The sequence below is a fragment of the Panthera tigris genome, chromosome A1 (assembly GCF_018350195.1).
Source record: "Panthera tigris isolate Pti1 chromosome A1, P.tigris_Pti1_mat1.1, whole genome shotgun sequence".
NCBI classification, from domain to species: Eukaryota; Metazoa; Chordata; class Mammalia; order Carnivora; family Felidae; genus Panthera; species Panthera tigris.
Genome location: NC_056660.1, coordinates 136,816,903 through 136,836,961, shown reverse-complemented (window position 1 = coordinate 136,836,961; position 20,059 = coordinate 136,816,903). Strand labels below are relative to the sequence as shown.

Sequence of the window (20,059 nt, the reverse complement as noted above, 5' to 3'; positions counted from 1 at the left end):
GGTAACAGTTCTGAAAAAATCCTGTTGCTTAGGGTTCATGGCCAGAAAATAATGCTGTTGTTGCCTTTCTGCTTTTATCGAAAAGGTAAAAGGGCCTTTAGAAATACTTGACGAGATTTAAGAGTCAATTTTTTCCATGACACCTCTAATTTTACAATGGAAACCAATGGAAAATGAAGCACCGTCCTTTTAGTCTATGCCTTCAGATTCTTTATCAAGTTAAGATGATTCAAACTCAGCAATGTTTCATGTTTCAAATACTGCAAAATAGCTGGGAGACTTAATTTACATTTGGAATTTGAATAGTATATTCAAACAAAAAATTTGATAAAATTTGACAAACAAAATACTCAAGATATTAAACACCCAAATTCCATAATCAATGTTTGTATCGTTAAAAAAAAAAATCAGTAATGAGGAAAAGTGCTTTTATTTTTAGTTAACAAAAATCACAAAGTCTACACTGTATCCAAGTTTAATACTATCAAATAATTTAACATTTTCTAACTTCCCCAAAAGCAAATGGGGGTGGGGGGAAGGGGAGAGAGACAATCTTACCTCAATAAAAGAATCAATGTGCAACATCAGAGCTTGAGTCCTACTGATGATAAACTGATTGACACATGCAACAGCGTGAGACCTAGAAACAAAATTTAACATTTAACACATGCTCACTGCAGCATTTTCTATTTACAGAAGATTGACAAGAACTTAAATACTCCTCCGTAAAAAAAATTATGGTGTATGTAGAGCCATAAATGTATGTATTTATATATATATATATATGGCACACACGAGTATGAATCTTAAGTGAAAAACGCAGGGTGCAGAACATTACATTAGTACTTCTCTGAAAGTGGTGAGACTCAAAAAGGACATGTGCATATTTTTAATAGTGGATACCTCTGAACAGTGGGATGGTGGGCAGAGGCATAATGGATATATATAATGGGTACATATTCCTTTAAAACTAAAGACGTAGTCAACTCAATGCCATAGCAACTCCTAATGGCACTACCTGTAAAAATATACCCATAATCCAATCACTTCTTAACCACCTTCACTTCTTCCCTAGTCCAAGCCATGATTTCCTATGAGGATTACTCCAATAAGATCACATTATACCCTTGTTCAGATTTCTCCAATAAAACACAGTCTGTATTTTCTACCAAAGATCAAATGGTAATATTTTAAGATTTGTGGGTCACATAAAACCTCTGTGGCACATTCACCCCCACCCCCAAACATAACCTTTTTAAGTATAAAATCATTCTTAATTCATATGTTATGGGCTGAATTTGGCCCCATGGGTCACAGTTTGCTGACTATTGGCCTAGACATTCCACTACAGTGTGGTTACTCCCTACGTATCCTAGTATGATGCAAAGTTTTCTTTTTTGGTCAGTGTAAAAGGCTTGTTCCTAACTCTAGGACCTTTATACTTGTTCCCTGTCTTAAATGTCTTTCCCCTTGACCTTTCAAAGATGCGTTACTTTACTTTGTTCAGAGTCTCTACACAAATGTTACCTGTACAGTGAAACTTCTATGTAAAATACCTCTAAGCCCTTACTCTCATTTTTCCACAGTACTTATCATGAAACTATAGTTTTTTTTCTGTCTGCCTCTTCTTCTGATAACCCAAGAGAAAAAGGCGACAGAAGAAGGTACCAGATACCCAATAAACCTATGACAAGATATTCAACATAACCAATGACACAGAAATAACCATCAAGCTCATAATGAAACACAATTTTCTATTTGGCAAAAATTAAAATACATGACAATACTAAATGCAGAATATATGCACCCAGAGAAACTTTTCCTTTGTTAATAGAAAGTATGAATTGATGCAAACGCCCTGGAAAACAGTTTGGGGTTCTTTCCTTGTTATGTACCCAGTGTCTTAGAAATTCCTCCCCAAAAGACTTTACATCTTCCTAGAAACTCTTGCAAATAGACAAAAGGAGACAAGCAAATGTTTTCAACAGCACTATCCACACTAGCAAGTACCTGGAAGCCACCCAAAGGCTAAGGGGGGGTTCAAGGGGAAGATCATGAATAAATTGTGTAAACCTCGTATGAGGTACTATATAGTTGTCAAAACAAATGAGCTATAATGACAAAATATGGACGAATCCTAGCAAAATATTAAATTTAAAAAGTCACCAAAAATTAAGTTCAGTAAAATACTATTTATAAAGTTAAAAACACATACAGATATATATATACATTTTTTTACATATCATATATATTTTCAATAATTGTTTTTTAACAATCCAAGGGAAGGGTCAAGTCAGGATTAGATGTAGGTTGCTGTCAAGACCTTAGCTTTCATTCTGGGTGGTAGGTTTGAGTGCTTATTATTAAAAATAACTAATATGTAACTAAAGACTAAATACAAGTGGGCGAAGATGAGAAGGTCATGAGCTAAGAATGATAACCCAATTTTGTGTATTTCTGGTAGGATTTATAAAAATCAAGTGGCTCTGATTTTTCAATTGCTTAATGCTGTAATGGATAAAACTATAATCCTTTGCCTCATTCTATATTCTCAAAGTTCAGCAGTTATTTTGAGATGGAAAACCACTTTTAATAGCATATAAAAAATATCAGTTAAACTGTATAAATAAGGTGTTAAACAATAATATAGAATAAAATATAAAGATGAAGCTTAATGCACTGCTAAAATACATAGCAAATACGTTTACCCAAATACATGTTAAAATGAAGAAAAAAATTTAATGGTATGTACAACAGAATCTCAAATGGGTAGTAATGAAGAGTCACTAAACAGAAACATTTCTATATTCCTGAAGTCCACCTAGTCAAGTTTTAAACAAATGTCCACCCACAAAAATGTATTAACATTACAAAACACAGTTATATCTAGTAATGGTATGCCAATTGCCAGGAATATGCTTTTTGGATTTTTCTGTTTTTCTTTCACTTGTTAAGAATTGGGTCACAAAAAAAAGTGACTTTCTTAGGAGTAAAGAAAAATATGCAAAAAACTATACCTTTTTTCATCACCTTAGTTGAAAGATTAAGAGGAGAAGACTTCCTAGGGAACATGAACTCTAGTTAACTATGTCAGGAAGAGTAAAATGTCATTATTTGTTTGCATGACACTACCATAAATTAAGCATCTATTAAGTTTCCACTGTGAGAACACTGTATTAAGTACGACTTAAGATGAAAAGTAATTAAAATTAGATCGAGATAAAGGAAAAAGAAATAAAGAATTTAAGCAAGAAAAAGATTCCTGATTACCCTCTGGTCACATTGTTGAAATGAGAATCCTTCAGAATACAGCTTGGAATCTTGGAATAAACTCCAATGAACATCTAAACAGTTACAGCCTATGCATAAAGTTCATGCAGCTGGATATCCTTGCCTCTGGGATCCTGCACAATTTCTACTTTAAATAGTAATATGGTGTTTGATCATTCTACCTAAAAGCATGAAGCACTGACAATGGGAAACAATAAAAATCAGAGCAACTGACAATCAGAAAAGCACTGACCTTTCCATACTAATGATAAGCAAAAGACAAAAGAAGTAAATGCAGAAAGCAAAAAGAAAAATACAAAAAACACAAAAAAATGAGTAGAGCAGCCTGGGGAACTTTTGGTGAAGTTACAGGAGTCTCACACACCTCAAAAGTGTGAAAGCATCATGACAATTATAGCTCAACAGGACAAGTGATGATAATCAAGTTACTCAAAGGCTAATATTCCAAAATAATATTTCAACAACTATATGCTAGGCACTGCTCAAGGAACTAGGGATATAACAGGAAAACAAAGCAGGCCAAGGTTAACTTGTGGCCAATTGGCCCTACTGATCTGAGTGTACTCAAAAATTCTTCTACCTTCACGCTCAAAGTGTTTTAAATTAGATGTAAAACGCTTAAACTGAAATTACTAAATAATTCAGATGTCGTATTGGAGCAATTTTTACCACAAAGCTGCAAATGACTTGGCAAGATTCATAAATTAAAACAAAAACAACATGACAACATCCCCAAAACACAATGACTTTCAGCCTTACACAAAGGATCTTTGAAGCATACCATCTAGAAGGTAGAGAACTATCGTATTGGATGAAAATTTCATCAGATAAAGTTCACATTTCATGTGTTTTGCTATGAAAGGAGTACATTTCAACAATTGAAGTTCACCTTTGTGGAATATCAGCATCTTCTGCCAATCACAAAAATATTAGGTAATGGAAAATGAGAGTGGTCAGGCTTAGAGTTTACAAATTAATTTGATACTGGCTACACAGATACCTTATTTTTGGACTACTGTGCTTGAAGAACTGCAAAAACTTGGGGATCATGATGTTGAGAGGACGATCTAAAACATCACTATCTAAAATCTCAGCAGAATCTTCACAGATCTTCTGAAGGGCGCCAAATGCTCCCTGTGAAAGATATTTAAATTATTACAATTAATTAAAAGTGACGCCATTTTATTTTTAATGTTTATTTTTGAGATAGAGACAGAGCACAAGTGGAGGGAGGGGGTGCGGGGCAGAGAAAGAGGGAGACACAGAATTCGAAGCAGGCTCTAGGCTCTGAGCTGTCAGCACAGAGCCTGACAGAGGGCTTGAACCCAAAGACCATAAGATGATGACTTAAGCCGAAATCGAACGCTTAACCAACTGAGCCACCCAGGTGCCCCATAAATGAAGCCATTTTAAAAGCAAACTGAGGAATATTGACTAATTTGTATGAATGTTTTCAGCTCTCATAAAACCTATAAATTTAGTCATCAATTTTAATACAGAAATCATTTTACCATTGAAGTATCTAAAATCTTAGCTTAAACATAATAGTACATTTTTATCCTAGCATTTAATGACTTAAAATTAAAGGATATTCTGGTTGGGAGGGACTATAATAAATATTATCTAACTGAAAAAGCTCACTTCTCCTGAAATATTCTTTTCAATTTTAAGTCAAAAAGAAGTCTTAATGTCTTTTAAAAATTACTTATATGTAAAATCATTCATTGGGTAATGGTGACAAAACTTGGTAAACGGGCAAAAAATTCAAATTAGCAACTATTTCCCTACATCCATTTTATACCAAAGGGGTTAACCTAGAGCTCCTGCCAGTAGACAACATGCAACCTACTAACCACCTCGAACATCTCATTTACTGCTTGTAATTCCATCAGGAGCAGAAACCTGGTACTTACTTTCCTCGTACAATTAATAGAAGAATACTTTCTCTTTAAAATGTGACTTATGGGAGTGCCTAGGTGGCTCAGTCGGTTAAGTGTCCAACTCCTGGTTTCTGCTCAGGTTGTGATCTCAAGTTTGTGGGTTCAAGCCCCGCACTATCAGCGGAGAGCCAGCTCGGGATCTCCTCTCTGCCCCTTCCCCCGCTCACGTCCTCTCCCCCTCTCTCAAAATAAATATTTAAAATATGACTTCTATAGAAGCTCCATAATTTCATGATTACTGTAGTTTTAATTTTTTTATTCTTGGTAAGTGCTTTCTAAAATTTTGATCCCCTTTCGTGTTGTTACCACTATACCAAACCATGATCTAAATTTTAATTAACTCTTACTTAATGGCTGAATACAATTACTATTTCAGTTCTTCTGTAATCTTACCAGTGTATTTCCAAGGCATTACTGGAAAATGTACATATGGGAAAGTACGTCTTTTTTGTTTTTAGGGAGGGAAAAGTGTGACTTTAAAGACCCCTCTGCTTACTCCCTCTCTCTCCAGTCCCTCCTTTTCCTCTTTCAGATCAGGCGACAAACTGCCAAGTCAAAAGGCCACCTGATTTTGTTAGGTTATTTCAGTGCTTGTCCTGTCCACGAGCAAGGCTTGCTTTCTTGAGAGGGAGAGGAGTCCCTGCCTTTGAAGAAGCAAAACACCTAAAATGGTTCCCATTCAAAACAGATTTCTACACAAATGGGAAGCCAGCTAATAAAAGAGATACATAAAATGAGAAATCCACACAGACTCCCTTTCCCATATGGAAAGGTTGCTGTTAATTTGATCAGTGAGTGGCAAACGAGATTTTAATTACTACATGATAAAAACTAGATTACATATACTGTGGACATGTCATAAGAGGCACAGAAACAATCTAGAGAAAGCAAGAAAGTAATCATGGTTGGTAAATTTGGTAAATTTAAATCTATCTTTGAAAACTACTACACAGATTAAACAATTGCACTTTCTTATAGGAATTATAGTAAAGAACCTTTATAACTTAATAGTCGTTATAGAAAACAGTAAGATAAATGGTCACTAATGTAAAGCAAAAGGGTAACTTGAAGCTTCTAAGTTTTGAAGTTCTGTGTTTCATAGAATTATTTTTCTCAAAGGTTACAAATACACAACTAGATGAGAAAAACAGAGAAGAAAAAGTATGTAAGAAGCAAATTTCTTTACCTCACAAGTGTTGTAATCTTCAGAATCCAACAGGCTACAGAGTTTTGGTAAGAGGTCAGGCCAATTCTGCAATTCTCCCTTGGAGGCTATGGTTGTAATCAAAATACCTTGAAAGAAAACATACACATTTAGGAAATCTGACTGCATTATGTCAGATACCGCCATGTGAATGCACACATGCACACACTTTCACTTAAACGCCTCAAATCAGCCCAGGACCTCCACACCAGGTAAATAATAACGTTCACCCAGAACCCCCCTTTCCACAACAGCATACCTGTAGAAAAACCACAGCACAAATCAGATGTTTCTAATCTTATTTTCCAACACTTTGCCCTCTTTTGTATTTTAACAATTATCTGCACAAAAAGACTACTCTTTTTGTACTACAAAAAGGGCAACTACTGCTGCCCTTTTCTAACAATACCAGTAGTTCCCCTCATTAAAATTAAAGTTAACCCACAAAGATTGGTGAACTGGGCTACATTAAAATTAAGAATCTCTGCCCATGATATAATACCATTAAGAGATAAGAAAGCAAGGCTTGATTTTTTTTTTTTTTTTTGCCAGTACATATACAGAAATACAACTGATTATTGATTTTTGGAATCTGTAATCTAGTTAAATTCACATATTGGTTTTAGATTCTTTTTCCTAGATTCCTTAGGACTTTCTATGTAGTTAATAATGTTTTTTGAATAAAAACAATTTTGCTTCTTCCTTAAAAAAAAAAAAAATTATAGTTAACCCTTGAACAATGCGGGGGGTTAGGGGCACTGGATCCCCTCAGTCGAAAATCCACATATAACTGCTGACTCCCCAAAACTTAACTAATAGCCTACTGCTAACCGGAATCCTCAGTGATAACATAAACAGCTGACTAATATATATTTTGTGTATTACATGTATTGTACTGTTTTTACAAGTAAGCTACAGAAAAAAAAATGCTATGAAAATCATAATGAAAACACATTTAGAATACTCTATTGTATATATTGAAAAAAGAAATTTAGCCTAAAAGCAGACGCATGCAGTTCAAATCTGTGTTCTTCAAGGGTCAAAAGTGTTCCTCTTTTACAGAAGAGTAGAAAGAAATATACCAAAATGTGCTTAATCACTGGGTGATGAGTAGGAGTCTGTTACTTTCAAACAAAAATACATTAAGAAAGTTACAATCTGCTCTCTGACTTAAGCTAGGATCTCAGCCACAGACCATGGTGGGGAGAGTGAAAGCAGATGAGCCATCAAGTGAAAACAATCCTGTGCCCAATAATCCCTCTGGTGTGGAAGACCCACACACTGCTCCAACAGTTCCCACTTACGGAACTGAATCACTGTCAAAGTGATCTTGCATCTTGAAGGCTGAGGGGCACATGCTGACTGATCATGTCACCCTGACTAGACTGTTTCAACTGTGTTGTATAGATCAGTTGTGATAATGAACTTGCAAATATACAAATACGTAACACAAAAGTTTTGTTATACACGGTAATAATGCAGTAAGTTTTGTGTTAGTGTTTTCCTCTGCCCTAGCAAATTTAACATAAGATAATACAGGATGTTTGATGATTTAGATCTTTTAGTACCATAAGATCTGTATAAACACTGACAGTAGGTGAATTACAAGTACTCCAAACTTCAAAGTACTAATTTGTAAAAGTGAAGAAAAAAAAAGTGTTCTCTTGTTACTTTGAGAAGTGAGATATGCAAACAAAATGCCTGGCACATAATAAATACAGGAAGTACTCAATGATCATTACCGTAGCAAATTCTACAGTTTGGGCGTATAAACAGTCTTTCAATTTTCCACTGTTAGTTTTGAGAATGTTGCTCTCAATGGCAAAGAGCTAAAAAATGTAAAGTTGTTGGTCAATATGTACTCTGCACTAAAAAAATTCTAAATTATATGGTAAGGTCATCAATGTATTGATACCATTTTCAGACATAACCTTTAAAATATTCTAGTAAAATCAAGAAGGAGCAAGGCCAATAGTAGAGCTGTTCCTTCTTGCCATTTATTCTTTCCTGAAGTTAAAATATGTAAGAAGTGAGGGAGAGAGAAAGCTCTGGATCTGCCTCAATAAAGCCAACCATGTCTTAAAACAAGCAGTAATAAAAATTAAATGCCAGCCTACAATTTGGCACTAACAGATTGCTGACATTTGTTACTTCTACTAGAAAAGCATTAAATGGTCAAAGACGAACAAATTCAAATTTAACTGGCCCATATAATTTCAACCTCTCCCAAAAAATCTTCTAATGCCTAGCATCCCAGCAAAAAGTGAAAAATTGTAATTCTCAGTGTATATAGCAAAGGTGGGAGTGAAAATTTGTATAGTTAGCAATACCTATTAAAATTTTAAATGCTTAAACACCACACTTTGACCCAGTAATGCCACTTCTATGAATTCATTCTACAGAAACGTTCCCACATTGTTTAAACACAAATGACAGTCACTAAAATAATAAAATTATAAACCAACCATATGTTCTTAAACAAGAGAAATAATTTTATATTTGCTTAAAGAATTATCACAGTCAGTGCAATGTAGTCTTTTCAAATAAACTTCCTTGGCAAGATTCCTAATATGTACTGTGAAGATTTAAAACATTTTTAAAGTCTGGCATACACTCACCATTCTTTTTACCAGTGTCAAGAGCTGGCAGAGCACTGGAAAGGCATAGGAGGGTCCATCAGAATAAACTAGGGATTCCCTTTTCTCAAAACAGAAATGACCTCTACCCATCCCATGTAAAATCAGTGTGCATAATGTGCATAATTAAGACGTTAATATTTTGAGAGAAGCCACAGAGCCTTTGGTTATTTTAAGTAAAAGATAAACTGGGCACTTTTCAAACCCATGAGACAAAAAATACAAAAGTAGAGAACTTTTAATGAAAATGACTGAATCATTATGAAGTTCTCAGTAACCAACTTCCATTCAACCAACCTGCTAGATTAACAGAAGCTTTCTATTTCTAGGTCCTTGTAAAATTGAGCTGCTTAAGCCCCATAGCATACTGAACACTGCCCATTACTAGGCCCCTCTAGAGTCCACCTGCCTAGTTCTGCTTCCACGAATTGATGTTACCAATAGTCAGTTGTGTTCACTCCCAAACCTATTTACACCAGCTATAATTAAAAAATTAAACATCTTAATTCAATAAACGGATAGTCGTTCTTTCACTCAAGCTGAACACTGAAAAGACTAAAAAAACTGCTGTAATTAGACAAAGCAAATATTAAAAACAAGGGTAGAACATAATAAGATTTAAGGTCCCATTCTTATGTTGTTTTAATAAAATTTCCTTTCTGTGTAAAGAAAGCTTCCATGCATTACACAAGGAAGCCAGGTAACAAGGAACGCAAACAAAAGGCAGTGATCCTACATTAACACCATTTGTTAATGCCCCATTTTAACCCACTTTGATTAAACCAACCACCAGTGAGTATGGTCTCACTAAATAAGGGATTTTACTGTAATAAATAATATTACTTCCAAAGCATTTAGAAGTGGCAATGAAAAATTCCCCCCCTCCCTCACAATTCAACATGAAATGGGTAACAAAAATTCCTACAGAAATAGTCTATCATCTCGGGACACCTGGGTGGCTCAGTCAGTTGAGTGTCCGACTTCAGCTCAGGTCATGATCTCTCGGTTCGTGGGTTCGAGTACCGTGTCAGGCTCTGTGCTGACAGCTCGGAGCCTGGAGTCTGCTGCAGATTCAGTGTCTCCCTCTCTCCCTGCCCCTCCCCTGCTCACATGCTCTCTCGCTCTCTCAAAAATAAACATTTAAAAAGAAAATTTAAAAAAATAAAAAATAAAGCTGAAAAAAACCAGCCTATCATCTCAAAAAACAACCCAGTTACAAACAGAATAAGCAGTACTGTAACACTATAACTTACCTACAGTGGCTCTAATCAGAGGAGAGGAGTCACCAATATTGTTTAAACATTCACTCTTAATAAAGTCTGTTACACCATTTGGAAAGTTCTGAAAATGTGCTTTCACGTTATTCTTCAAAATGAGACCACTCAATGATCTTGTGGGTTCATCTGTAATAAAATATTATTGAGTTTCAAAGTAGTTTTCATTTCAAAATGTATCAAGGACGCTAACTTTTAAAATACTCCTACTCAAAAATTGATTGCAACGTTCCAATAATTTTGCTATAACCAGGAAAAAAGTATCATAAATAATTATCAAAAGACTAGCTCCATGATTTGTAGTTCAGGGTTTTTCAACCTTGGCATGGACATTGTGGCTGAGATAATTCTTTATCGGGTGCTGTCCTGTGCATCCTATGACGTTGAGCAGTACCCCTGACCATAGATGCCAGTATTACCCTTCCAAGTTGTAACAAAAATGTTTCCAGATAATGTCTGGAATGTTGCTGGGGTGGGGTGGGTGGCAAGGGAGGACCAAACTGCACCTGGTTGAGAACCACTGACTTAAAAAGTTAATTTAGTTTACACAGGGCCACTGCACACAAGTTTTATTGGGACCTGATATAAACATCAAATTACAGATCTCAAAGTATTAGTGACTAAAAATATCTATTAAAAAAATTAAGTCGACAAAAAATATGGGATCACCTTCACATACAAATAAGTGACGTTCATTTATATCATGTTTTTCACTTGACTCTGAGCTAAAAAAAAAAAAAAAAAGGGTAAAACAATTTTAAAATTTCCAGAAGTTAAATACAATTTACATTAAAACGTTTAGTCCAAAGCTGGGTGTTAACAAATTTTTAAGAAGAAATTTAACACTAGTAGAATGTAATTGATGCTTTACCAACTGACATCACCACCAACATTAGCAATAGTTAGGATCTTCTGAATGCTTATTTGGTACTAAACACTGCTAAGTGCATTCCAAATAGTGTGCTTTTAATCCTCAGAACCCCATGAGACAGGAATTATTATCCCACTGCACAAATGAAGAAACTGAGGGCTCTGTCAAAGTCACACAAGGCTATTAAGTGAGGAAGTCAAAATATGAACCTCACGAGTCTGGCTTAAGTCTACACTTGATGCATTCTGCAGTATCACCCTCCTCAAAGGACTGGAAGACATGAAGTTGTGGTGAGTAGAATATGCTATTACAGCACTACTGTTTTACACACGTTATTTAAAAAAATAAAATACCCATGGGTCGCCTGGGTGGCTTAGGGTTAAGTGTTCGACTTTGATTTGGGCTCAAGTCATGATCTCAGGGTTCCTGAGTTCAAGCCCCATGTCGGGTCTGTGCTGGCAGCACGAAGCCTACTTGGGATTCCTTCTCTCTCAAAGTAAATAAATAAACATTAAAAAAAAAAAAAAGTAAAATACCACGAGCTTGTTCTAGTTTGTAGCATGCTGCCATCATCTGATTGGCACTGAAATATTAAAGGGTGAAGCATATGGAGAAGCAAAAGGATAGCAAAATTTCTTTGCTCATAAACCCCACTCAGGCCATCACAGTAACACAGGCTAAAAGCTTTTGTCACTATCTAGTAACTTCTTTCTGGTTTCAATTACAACCCATTCCAATGAGTAAGTTAAAATGAAACAAAAACACTTCTAAATTCACTTGCAAGTTTAAAACTGCCATATAATAAATGAATAGCCAGATATTTAACTTCTACAAGCAATAATCCCTTTTGTCTTGTTAGCCCTTAATAATTCAGATAGTTTTAATTCCAATAACATATTTGTTTATAATACACACTATCATTCTTACAATAAATGATACAAGATGAGTTTTAATAGGCCACAACACAAGGTAGAAGTGATTTAAAATTAAAAATATAAAGCATTCTATATTAAAATATTTATCTTCATTAACATAAAAAATATCCTCTCTCCTAAATGCATTAAGAGCCACTGATTATCCATTTCTTTTTTTTTTTTTTTTTTAAGTTAAAGCTTTACTTTACTGGGCCTCAATTTGTTGATTTGTAAAGCGAGGGAATTAGATGAGCTTATCTCTGAGGTCTCTTCCAGATCTAAAATTTTCCTCCATGATTCAGTGTAAACAAATTCACAAGAGAAATGGTGAAAAGATTACTAAATAAGCATTTCCACTTCAAGATGTTATTTACGTTCCTTCACTAATAGGATGATCCCAATGCCAGGTTTTTCTTTAAATAGAAAATGGAATATAGCAAGCTCATGTCCCAAATAAATAAGGCACAAGAAATATTAACTGTTAAACAAATGTTAAGCTTCTATCGTGTCCTGTGAAAAATGGTGACTAATAAATTGGAGGCAGTTATATCCAACTGCTCGTGATTTGAATTGTTTGTTTGCTTTTAAGAATACTTATTTATTCTTGGGGCGCCTGGGTGGCGCAGTCGGTTAAGCGTCCGACTTCAGCCAGGTCATGATCTCGCGGTCCGTGAGTTCGAGCCCCGCATCAGGCTCTGGGCTGATGATGGCTCGGAGCCTGGAGCCTGTTTCCGATTCTGTGTCTCCCTCTCTCTCTGCCCCTCCCCCGTTCATGCTCTGTCTCTCTCTGTCCCAAAAATAAATAAAAAACGTTGAAAAAAAATAAAAAAAAAAAAGAATACTTATTTATTCTTAACATCTCAAAAAAGCTTTCAGAAAGAATATTTTAAACATCTTTAATATGTGGAACTTAGGATGTGCACATGGACAGGACAGAGAATAGATGAACCGGTGAAAATAAATTTAAAATTTTCAAGTAAAACAATTAGTTTAGAAAAATTCATTTCCTAAATATAAAGTTCTTTAAAAAATGAGTAACACTGACTTGATTACAAATTAGTATGTGGGAAAAATAAATTTCTATATTAAGAAGCAAAGCATCAAGTACATTTATCAAACTAGGAATATTAGTTGCTTAATTTCAAGATATGCTGAAGGAATTTTCAGTTTCTTAAAACCCAGATTTAGAAAGTTTGAAGTTGCCATTACATCCCTCAACCATAAATTAAAATCCCTAAAATTAACATTTAAAATTAATCTAAAAAAATTACTATACTGTATAAAAATATCAAATCTGATAAAAGTATTAAAATCTCTAAGATTAGGGAGATTTTACTACACATGAAGGCAATTTACCCACTAGAGCCTTGGATGCCTAACCCTTATAGACAAGACAGTCTGGCAGTCTAACACAGGGCATTATATAGCTGGAAAAAGTAAGACAGGTAAAATCAGTGTCAGGATCAGTGTCAGAGTCTAAGACTTCCCAAGTCCGAGTGCCCGGTTTTGTTTTTTTTTCCGTTTGTTTGTTTTTTAAATAATTGCACTATGGCTTCTGAAACACTAATCACTGAACAGGGTATAGTGCTTTCAAGTAGAGGCCAATCAGTTGCTTAATAGTAAGTATTTTCACGCCTTTTGTGTGTCTGACAATGTTCCAGGAAGAGAATCTTCAATATTCAGGTAACTTGATAAAAAACAGCTCACTACAATGTAAGTTCCATGAGGGCGGAAATTCTTATTTTTTTGTTCACTTTCATTGCCCCTGAGCCTGGAAATGAAATGGTGCTCAATAAGTATTTGAGAAATGAATGAATAAAGTCTAGTGGGAAACACTGACATATATACAATAAAATGACCATATCATTTAAAAATAAAACTAGTTTTCATGCTTTGAATTGCCACAAAAGTAATTTAAGTTTAAAATTACTGTAGACTGGGGGTGCCTGGGTGGCACAATTAAATGTCCAACTTTGGATTACGTCATGATCTTGTGGTGTGTTTGAAACCCGCGTCAGGCTCTGTGCTGACAGCTCAGAGCCTGGAAACTACTTCAGATTCTGTGTCTCCCTCTCTACCACTCCCCAGCTCACACTCTCTCTCTCAAAAATTAACAAACATTAAAAAATTTTAAATAAAATCGTTGTAAAAGAATAGTTAATAAAGTTTCATTATATTGTTTAATATATACAGTTAGAAGTTTTAAAAAAGTCACAAAAGTCTATAAAGAGAATGATCCCAATTTTAATTAAATTTTAAAATAGTAAATAGCCATATAAGACTGTAGAATTAATTAATCAAGAATAATAATAAATTCTCTCTGGGCGACAGGACAAGTGATTTTTCATTTTGGTTATATGAACATTGAATTGTTTTCTATGAATCCACATATATTCAGTTAATGAGTAAATCCTGCATTCCATCTGTTATGACATTCATGTACAAGGATTCAAGCAAAATACCAAAGTAGACTCTGTAATACTCTTTTCATTCACAAAATATGAAGGAGTTTATGATAAAAACACCCGATTAACAATCGAATGTTTATTAAGGATCTAAATTAAACTTTAGAGTGGACTCTTAAATCTCTCTGCCATTCCACATCTGTAAACCAGTGGTTACTATAAAACGCAAACCTTTGAAATTACTAACTCTCAGTATATTTTCATATATCTTGAAGACAGTTCCAAGTAGTTTTATCAATACAAACCTCACTTACCTTCAGATTTTAATTTTGTAAGAACAAAAATCAGGTAGTTGTTAAAATCTGGATATTGATTGAGTTGTTCCAGTTTCTAGAACAAACAGTAGTTAAGGAAACTTCTCAATGTATCGAAGGAAGAAATTAAGCATTTTCGATCTAAAATAAGGAATCCCGTTTGTGATATTTTAAACATTGCATTTTCTTAGAAAGTAAAATTTTCTTACTAAAACCATCAATACACTATCCCAAGAATGCACTAATGGTTATGTTAAATCTCTTTGGTGCTTTATGGCTGAAACATTAAACTTAATACTTTACATCAATTATATTCAATACAACATAAGCCAAGTTCTGAACAGGGTATATGCTCAACATAGCAAAAAAAAAAAATTTCAAAAGAGAATGTTTTATTTGAACTTTAAAAACCTTAACCAGAAAGGTATTTACGTATAGAAATAATGACAAAAATGAAAAGCATCGCAAAGAAATGAAAACAGGTCTTTAAAGATCATTGACAGAACTTTATAAAATGCCTTTTCAACTTAGAAATCAAAAATGCTTTTACTAGACTCATTTACTAGACTCATTCTACTGAATATAAAATGCCACTTACACACAAGTCTGTTATCAAATCTTATTATGTAAGGTCAGTATGAAATTACTGAAATGCAACAGTTCCACAATTGTGCCCCCTCCCCAAGATCTAACATTTCTAGTGACATAAATTTGCAGGTATTTCATTCTGTTGGCAGTCAACACTGACATGATACTCTATTATATCTTTCTTCATGCTCTCTTAACCTCTAATTTTTTTTAACACTAATTGTTTTCTTAGACAGTAATATTCAAATGTTTTTATTCAGCAGACCTAAATTTATTTTTAAATTAAATCCCTGATACAAACTCTAGGTACACCGTATTAGCTATTTACTACATACTAGAATACCCTCAATAGGTAGTGGTCAGATTAACTAGCAAAAGCATTCTCTACAAAATTTCCAAAGTCTACTTTCTTAGACCAAGAAAAAAACCAATGGTTTTTCTTTAGTCAATGGCAAAGACTAGCATACTGATGTGGTAATTTTTCATAAATATTTCCTGCTAAAATTTACTTGAGCTATCTATCCAAATTTACTTGAGCTTTCTATCCAAATTTTATTAATGGTCTTGCAAGAGGTAATTAGGCCTATACAAAAACAACAATGAAATAAATGCTTTCCTAAGGTCACAAAGGAACAAGATCATCCATCATTAGGCACTTAGAAAATATAAAGCAATACGTATTTTTAAATACTATTCGCTTACTGAAATTTAACTTGTTTCTTTTGCAGAAGGCATACTATGCTCCAGGCACCCAGAATAAACTATAAATTTGATGGTTAGCCCAAGCACAGTTCCAGGCATATAAAAGATATTTAATAAATAAGTACCAAAACAGGAATCTATAGTGCTACAGAAAAAAATTACAAGGTGGTTATGGCTTTGGCTCCCTTAAGAAATAACTGTGTCATACAATATCCGTAATTAATTCAATAAATATCAACTTCTATCATTCCTACAGCTATAACAACACAAATTAAGACTGGGCCACCACAGGGTTTCAGATACAAGCACCCACACACCCCAAAACTCTACCCTTCCCTTGGGTACTGGCACTGGTACTGGCACTATCCCCTTCGGTTTTAAATGAGCAGTATTATATTAACCAAGAAGCTACGTGCTTCCTCCTCTATTAAAGGTTTTAAGTTACAGCAATGCAGTACTTCTTCGACACTTATTTAACAGAATTTCTCATGGAATTGTATGTAATTTCATGTTTACAAGTGTATTATGTTTAAGCCCTAAAGGGCTTACTTACCAAATTCTAGTTTTGCTGTTGACTAACAATAAAAATCAAGAGATTTTCTGCAAAAAAGCACTTAAATTGTTTAAAGAATTCACTTCTTTGGTCTCAACAGGGATAAGGTTATTTATGACTGGGTGAGTAAATTTGTCTCCTGTATCAGATCCAATGATCCGATATTTATTTGTCCACAGTTCAGGACACCATAGAAAACACAACAGAGGTTTTGCTGCTGCTTTTAACCTTTTCGGTCTCTAAAATCACAGCAACATGACCGCTACCCCAGCAAACTCCTTAAACACTGGGTACCTGAGCAGTCAACCTTTTGAGCCACAGAGACTATTTCACTCGGGAGCCAGGAAGCCTGCAACAGGTGTGAGCACGAGCAGCCCTGGGGTGAGGCCTGGGACCCCCTACTTGTAGGTCTCCAGCACTTTTAGGGCAAGGGCCCTAAAAAAACCCCAGGCCCAATGCGGCGGCAGTTTAAACCCCGCGCCAGCTCCACCCCATTTCTGGTCGGACACTCGGCCGGCGAGTCCCGTCTGGCACGCAGAGTACTCCACCCGGACTCTCGCCCGACCCGCTGCCCCCTCGGCGCGGGGCGCATTGTGTGGAGCCGGGGGGCCGGGGTCTGCAACGCACCCGGGCCTCGCCCGCCTGCGCCGCTCTCCGCCCCATGGGCAGGTCAGCGGTGGGCGGGCGGGGACGTGGCGGCCGGGCGGGCGCACATGTAGCGATCGCGGGCGGCGGCCGGGAGCCCCCGCCTCCCGCGGGCCGGAAGCCGGCGGCCGCGGCAACACCCCGGACCCGGGCTCGAGGGCCGCGTGCGCGAGGCGCCGGGCAAGAGCTGCGGCGGCGGACGGGCCTCTCCCCGCGGGCGGGCAGGCGGACGGAGGGCGGAGGGATCCGGGGAGCGGGAGGAGGGGGAGGGGCGGCGGGAGCCACCCGGCCGCCGGGAGCGGGCCCCGCGCGGGGCGAGCTGCGCGGGCGTCGGCAAGGCCTCGGAAAGGATACTTGTTGCACGGTTCTCTGGATGGTGGTGTCTGGGGATTGGGACTCCTTCAGCAGCTGCAGGATTTGCTGAAGCCCTTGCTCGTCAGGTTTCCACTCATACTCCATCTTGGTTTGCTGCAAATAAAGCCAGACACAGGAAGAGACGGAGCAAATGTTACTCCCCGTGCACAGGCCCGAGGGCTTCCCGCGCCGAGCAACCCCCTTTTCCCCGCCAGAACGACCCCTCTGCTCCCCACACGCCTCGGACCTGCTTGGGGTGCCCCGAAAGAAGTCTCGGACGGCGAAACCCGGGGGAACTGATCCTAGCAGCTCGGCCGCCAACGTCTGCTGGTGCTGCTGCTGCTGCTGCCGCCGCGGCCGCCGAGCGCAAGGAGCCGACCAGACTGAGTCACCGCGAATTTGCAATCTGGCCCCTAGATCCGCTCACGGGAGCCCCCTGGGTCCTAGTGCCACGCATTTTTCTCCAACCCAACCTAACTAGAGTTCCGTACAGTTTATTACTGATTTAAGGACTAATCAGAAGTCGAGTCCTTATCAAAACCCCGGAGAAACACCTGAAGAGATCTGATATGGGGTATTAGTTATTTTAAATTAACATGGTGAATAATGGAAAATGACTGAAATAGAGGGAAAAGCCTGGTAATTCCCCCGACAATTCAACAATACTTAGAAAAAATAAAAATGCTTACATTTCAACTCGATATAACTGGCACTAATATTTAGTCTAAAATATTAAAAATGTATTGCAATCACAACCCACATCTTGATAAACACCAAATAATGCATTTACATTTGCACGTGATTGAAAAAACTGCATTCTTTTATAAACTTAAACTTTTGAACTCTTAACTGAAATAAATTACATCTCAAATAACCACATTTCACAACTAAGGGCTTTGGATGGGATGAAGGAACAACAAGAGAAGTAACGTAATTTTATAAGTGGATGGTGTTTAATTCTATTAAAGTGTTCTCACATACATTTTCTCATTTGATTCTCTAGCCAACCTGGGGACGTATATTTGACCCCATGTGCCAATTAGGGATCAAAAAGGTCTGAGCAAAATTACCACAGTTAATTAGCAAAGACTGGGCAGAGTATAGGTTTCTTAAGCTACTAAGAGTTGCATTTGCTACAATCAGTTGAAACTATTATATCAGTGACACAGTTTCATTAAAACTAAATGCTTAGACAAAAACAAAAAAGTATCAAGCATAAATTATTTGTAAAAATCAAACTGAGTATGCTGAATTTTTCATAAGGCTTTACTACATGATGGTTGACAACTGAAATTACTCCCTCCCTAGTAGGGGTTAAAATTACCTGACCTTACTGTAGGTCTCTAGTTAGCACTGTTTTTCTTTCCTTCTTCCTTTTTTTCCTTTCTTTTTAAACCTTTCCTCTCCCCTTCACCCTTATTTTCTGGTTAATATCCTGTAATGTGGCTTGCTCACCATCTCCTATGGACTTCCTAAATGACCCAATGCAAAAAACTGTTCTTACTTAAAACAAACCTCCCCCCCCCCCACAACGATCATCTAAACATATCTATTAATATTATAACGTTTTTATTCCAGTCTTTATTCTGTGTGCTTATATGTACTTTATATTTTATAATGGGATTGCTGTTTCTTGCCCAACTTCATATATTAAATATTTATTGAAAGTATTTTTTAAAAACATGATAGTACTCCCTTGTATTGCTGTGCCACAATTTTAATACACTTTCAAATACACATAACCTGTACAAATCATAGGCATACAACTAAATGGGAGTTTTACAAACTGAAGACGCCTGTGTAACCAATGCTCACATCAAAATACATTATGATCATTACCAGTACCAAGGTTTCCATTGTACCCATCCCAAGTCATCCAAAGTAATTCCTATTATAATTTCTATCATACAAATCTCTCCTTCCCTCTTCTTTTTACTTCAGAAACTTGTTAACAATTACAAAAATGACAAGAAATCAAACAATATGGTTGTACACATAAAGTTAGTTCAATCCTACCTCCAAGCTTATGTCCACGACAGAATCAGTATTAAGTATGATATTAATCCTGCTACACCTTTCTGTATTCTCAAACATGCATATAGTTCTGGTTTTGTTTTTTAATTTTTTTTAACATTTATTTATTTTTGAGAGAGAAAGACAGAGTGAGAGCAGGGGAGGGGCAGAGAGAGACGGGGACACAGAATCCAAAGTAGGCTCCAGGTTCTGAGCTGTCAGCACAGAGCTGGATGCAGGGCTTGAACTCACGGACTGGGAGATCATGACGTGGGCAGAAGTCGGAAGCTTAACCCACTGAGCCACCCAGGCACTCCCATCATTCTGGTTTTGTTTTAAAAGCATACTACATACT

The 20,059-nt window shown here is 36.6% G+C and overlaps 1 protein-coding gene across 4 annotated transcripts in view; it reads right to left on the bottom strand.

Annotated features, from left to right (window-relative positions):
- The window catches only part of TNPO1 (transportin 1), a 90,858-nt gene that overhangs the window by 36,057 nt on the left and 34,742 nt on the right, over positions 1-20,059 (bottom strand). For 3 of the 4 annotated variants that reach the window (XM_007079853.3, XM_042988167.1, XM_042988158.1), the window contains exons 2-7: positions 17,692-17,805; positions 14,850-14,925; positions 10,325-10,474; positions 6,418-6,524; positions 4,292-4,425; positions 559-640 (exon numbers count right to left, since the gene is read on the bottom strand). In XM_007079853.3, coding sequence (XP_007079915.1) covers positions 559-640; positions 4,292-4,425; positions 6,418-6,524; positions 10,325-10,474; positions 14,850-14,925; positions 17,692-17,805 — 663 coding nt within the window. Of the gene's footprint in view, positions 1-558; positions 641-4,291; positions 4,426-6,417; positions 6,525-10,324; positions 10,475-14,849; positions 14,926-17,691; positions 17,806-17,938; positions 18,065-20,059 lie in introns of those variants that run through there. The other variant, XM_007079854.3, reaches the window with a different exon arrangement.